This window comes from Gossypium arboreum, chromosome 10, assembly GCF_025698485.1.
Source record: "Gossypium arboreum isolate Shixiya-1 chromosome 10, ASM2569848v2, whole genome shotgun sequence".
Taxonomy (NCBI): Eukaryota; Viridiplantae; Streptophyta; class Magnoliopsida; order Malvales; family Malvaceae; genus Gossypium; species Gossypium arboreum.
Genome location: NC_069079.1, coordinates 27,891,253 through 27,896,171, shown reverse-complemented (window position 1 = coordinate 27,896,171; position 4,919 = coordinate 27,891,253). Strand labels below are relative to the sequence as shown.

The 4,919-nt window shown below is 36.2% G+C and overlaps 1 protein-coding gene across 1 annotated transcript; it reads left to right on the top strand.

Annotated features, from left to right (window-relative positions):
- The first annotated feature begins 1,654 nt into the window (after positions 1-1,654).
- LOC108475754 (protein LIGHT-DEPENDENT SHORT HYPOCOTYLS 10) lies at positions 1,655-2,615 on the top strand. Its single transcript, XM_017777744.2, has one exon. It carries the CDS (start codon positions 1,782-1,784, stop codon positions 2,394-2,396), a length of 615 nt encoding a protein of 204 aa, XP_017633233.2. The 5' UTR covers positions 1,655-1,781; the 3' UTR covers positions 2,397-2,615.
- Positions 2,616-4,919: the final 2,304 nt, after the last annotated feature.

Sequence of the window (4,919 nt, the reverse complement as noted above, 5' to 3'; positions counted from 1 at the left end):
TTACTGTTCTGATATGAGTTTCAAGTCCGGAATGCCCCTTTACCTATTCCGGCGACGGATACGAGATTGGGGTGTTACAAGGATCGCCATATGAACTAATCGACTCTGATGTGCACTGCCAGTATTATCATCAAGTTTAATGGCATGACCAATCGTCTCCCTCAATACTCGTTAAGATACTCTTCCGATATAAAAAAAAAAAGGGATGACCAGAAGGCAAATCCAAGCTACCACATTCGACGGATAAGGTTGACTAATTGAGAAGAATTCCGACTAGGGTTGAACCGTTAAATATTCCCAAAAACAATCCATGATCCTTTTGTGAGAGCCTGAATATAATTCATTTCCACTTGGAATTTTACCATGAAATAATCATTTTCCAAATCCATAGTTTTAAATGGAGTGGAAAGTTTCCAAAGGTGATAATCTTATTAGAAGGAGCCTCGAAACCTAGTTACCTTCCCAAAAGCTTAACCACAATCGTATGAGACATACTCAGATATAAAATCTGATGAACCATTTCAGAAAAACGAACCGAAAGTAGTTCGTTTTCTATTCCAATAGTCACATCTCCATCGAGTAACTGTAGATCATCATTATCTTGATCGTGCAAACTTTATTTCGCATCCCTTGAAACCCCAAGCAACATGTCTTTGAAAGATAACCGTGAGTTAGATAGCTTATCAAACCCATTGGGATTTCCATCCTCATCCACAACCATAAAATGATCATCCTCCCCAGACCAATATTACGTATACGAACTTTCTTGGTAACTTTGTCCTCCAATGAAGTCAACCATTATTATGTATACGAACTTTCTTGGTAACTTTGTCCTCCAATGAAGTCAACGATGCAGAAGCCATAAAAAAATTTTGTGAAATTCTTTTTACTCAAATGATCTGATGACAAATCAATGGCGGCGGCGTAACTGCAAATTTACAGATTTTAGAGCTTATACTTAGTTCTCTCTATATATAGTTTATAACCTTTTAATGGTTTAATTCTAAAAAAAATTGTACTATCTAAAAGTTAATCAATGTAAATGATACTAATTCCTAATACTTAAGTAATCAGCCAAGAAATTTGTTTTCTAGATTTAAACGTAACTTTATCGATTTGCCATAAATATCGAAAATTTTGAATTTACTTACAATTATATATATTTGTTTTAGCTTATTACTTATAATTTTTTATTAAATTTGTGCTTTTAAATATGTAACATTTAAATATAAAAAAAACTCTATAACATACATTATATCTCAAAAATTATTATTTTATTTTATTTTATGTTCTTCGAATATAACAAATATTATAATTTTACAAATATATTTAAAGTAAATCCATATTACAATTTTGGCTTTAAAAATATTGTTTTGATACGTAATTTTGGCCCCCCCACCCCTAAGAGGAGTTACATGTTTCTAGTCTTGATTTGTGGCGTTTGATTTAGAAAAGTTATCACGTACATGCTGTCGACGAGGTTATCATTTTAAGATATATTGATTTATTACTTTTTCATTGGTATACAAAAAAAAAAGAAGAAAGAAATCACAGAGGGCAATAGGGGTTAAAAGGTAGTTCAAAAGTAACATGATAAGAGCTTAATGTATAGACAAATAACATCAATTATTGCATTGGATTAATAGGGAAAATACATAGCTAATTTTATAGTATAATTATAGAGGAGAATGTACAGAAATGAAAGATGATAAAAAAGAGGGAGAGAAAGCAGCGTCTTATGGCCCAATGGCGTGTCTTGGTTGCCCCATGATGTGAACTTCATGTTCCTCCTCTCCCTTACCTTGCTTCCCGGCCCCCCTATTTCTACTTGCCTGCCTTCCTTAACAACAAACATACACATCCATCTCAACGATATGTCCAGTGAGAGAGGGAAGGATATAACCGAAGGATCATCCTTGATTGCCGATCACCACCAACCCCCAACACCTAGCCGATATGAGTCCCAGAAGAGAAGGGACTGGAATACTTTCGGTCAGTACTTGAAGAACCAGCAGCCTCCGGTTCCTCTTTCACAGTGCAATTCCAACCATGTCTTAGACTTCCTGCGATATCTGGATCAGTTCGGGAAGACCAAGGTTCACCTCCAAAGTTGCATGTTCTACGGACAGCCTGAACCACCTGCTCCTTGCACTTGCCCCCTTAGGCAAGCTTGGGGCAGCCTTGATGCTCTTATTGGGAGGCTTCGAGCTGCCTATGAAGAAAATGGAGGGTCACCTGAGTCCAACCCTTTTGCCACCGGTGCTATTCGAGTTTATCTAAGAGAGGTGAGGGAAAGTCAAGCCAAGGCAAGGGGGATCCCTTACAAGAAGCAAAAGAAAAAGCCCAGTCAAGACAAACCAAGCGATGAATCCAGCTCCACCCTTTTCTTGTCTTGATTCTTTTTCTTTCTTTTCGAATTTAGGGTTTAGAGTCTTATCCCTCACTCACTGCTCGGCCATTTCCTGGTAGTGTTTCAATATATACATGGTATTTTTATTTTTGCTTCTCTATTTCCTTTAAGCACTAGTTTCACTTTGAATTAATGTTAGATCCAGCACTGCTATTGTTTTATTTATTTATTTTAACTGCTATATTTTTTAATTTCATTAGATGAATCACTGCGTGTTGTTTCTGGAGTGAATGAACTGCTTTCTAACAATTAAATTACGTTTCATTACTTTGCAAGAAAACATCCTGAAGCCCACCGACTTACAAGAGACAAATCAAATAACTTGTTACCTATTTGGTGGTATACCAAATGCAATATTAATTAATCCTAAATATTATAAACAACCCATATTCCCCAATCCAAATTTATACCTAATTTCAACAATCATAATAGTAGTGACGTGATATATTACAACAGGATTCAACTCATCGGCATTTACAAAGACTCATTTTAAATCTTTTTTATCAATCATACTTCATTTAAATATCATATTAATCAACCATGAACCGCCCCTATTAACATTTTCCCCCTTATTTTAATTCATATTTCTTTTTAATAAATATATATTTTTTAATCCACCTCCTTTTCATTATTATAATAATAATAATATGTTAATTTAGTTAAGAATCCATCGAGTTACATTTTAAATAAAGTTTTTACTTCAATAATATAATATAAATAAATAAATACTAGAATGGGATAACGACACTAATATTCACAAATATAGGCAAACTCTGTAGTAAATAATTAGTGTCGCCTGACCAATCAGCGGCACGTCTTTCCTCTTTAAAAGATTTTTTTTTTTTAGGTGCAACTTGACCAATCGGCGGCACTTTTATTTCAAACTCAAAATACATATTTTTTTACATGTATAAGCATAAAAAGGAAAAAAATATATTTTTTATTAGTGTCGCCGATCTGTCAAGCGACACCCTATTATTTCTTAATAAAATGTAATTTCTTTTAAGCTGAAAAAATAAATCTAATAATTTTTAGGTATTGAAACTCGGGCCCGTGACCGACAGGTCACATCCGTGGTAGGCCGTCAGGACGGCTTTGTAGGGGACCTCGCCATTCCATATGTTGAGGGACTAACATCAATCGACCACCATATAACTAGGGCAACCCATTCCGCACATACCACTGCTGGTAGTCCCTCGATGGAGTGAAATTAGGAAAACATGATTCCAAATAAGGCCTTCTCTCCAATTGGGCTTCCACAACACAATATATGGTTGATGCTCTAATGCCCAATTCTTTGCATGTTTCCCTTTCTTGTCAATTCCGTGGACATCTTTTCCCAATTGTATAGGAACATCAGGAGCATGTTGACGACACCCGAATGGACAAAGCACCCAATCCCTAGCATACCACTCTGCCATTTGAAAATTGATAATGGGTGCATTAACACACCACATGATTGCATGTGCTCTAGTCGACGGAGGAATGAAGGAAGCAACATCCGGCGCAATATACAACATCCACACGAACTGCACAATTAAACACATGATTAAAATAATAATTATAGTGTAATTTAATATATAAACTAATTATATAGCATTAATATAATTTAATTATTTTAAAATAAATTACCCTATCCTCAGTGTGTGCCTCGACATCTGTCGGTATATAATGAATGTTTCTGACTTTTCGATGTTCGGACAAGTATACCATCTAAAAATATAAACCAAACTCGTTAGAAAATATTTTCATGAAAAAATTCTTGATCCAAATTTAAAATTTTTTTTACCTATTCACAAGTGGGAAACACATGTACTTTGGTGACCCACTGATGCTAGAAATGGCATCATGTATAGCACCCTAGATTGTAGTAGTATCAGGAAGCCACCTATATCGACAGTTTTGTGTTTTTTCCCCCGAAAAAGCTCACGATATAGCATCGCTAGTACTGCCGAACCTCAGCTGTAGGAATGGGCACCTTGCAAATCACTAAGTAAAGGCAGATACATCAAGTGGACTTTATTATTATTGGAATCCGACATAAGTACCCTTATAAGTTGTAGTATATAGGCCCAAGCAGCCTGTATCTTCTCCATCTCGATCGCATAATCCGATAATGTTTTAAAATTTGCCTTCAGTCACGAAAATTTTAAACCCGTAAATTTGTCGATACCATCACTGGGAGAGCGTCCAAGCAAGTCATAGTAGAGTGCCGCAAGATTTGCTATGCCGCTTGAACCGATTACCGCATCACCGTCCACGAGGAGCCCTAATTGCATTGCGACATCCTTTAGTGTGATGGTGCATTCCCCACACAGTAAATAAAAGTTGTGCGTCTCTAGCCACCACCGCTCAACTAGTGTCAATATTAAGTCGCCCCTCAGCTCGAGCACACTAATGCTACTGATCCAAATGTCATGACATCTAAGTAGGGCATAATTCATTCGTCCAACTGGTAGCTCGGACCATGGTCATGCGGTATGGACCCTAATCATATTAAAAAATTGGT

What these genes read in the sequence shown, in the direction of transcription:
- LOC108475754 (XM_017777744.2), top strand. Translation starts at nt 1,782, where the DNA reads ATGTTCCTCCTCTCCCTTACCTTGCTTCCCGGCCCCCCTATTTCTACT.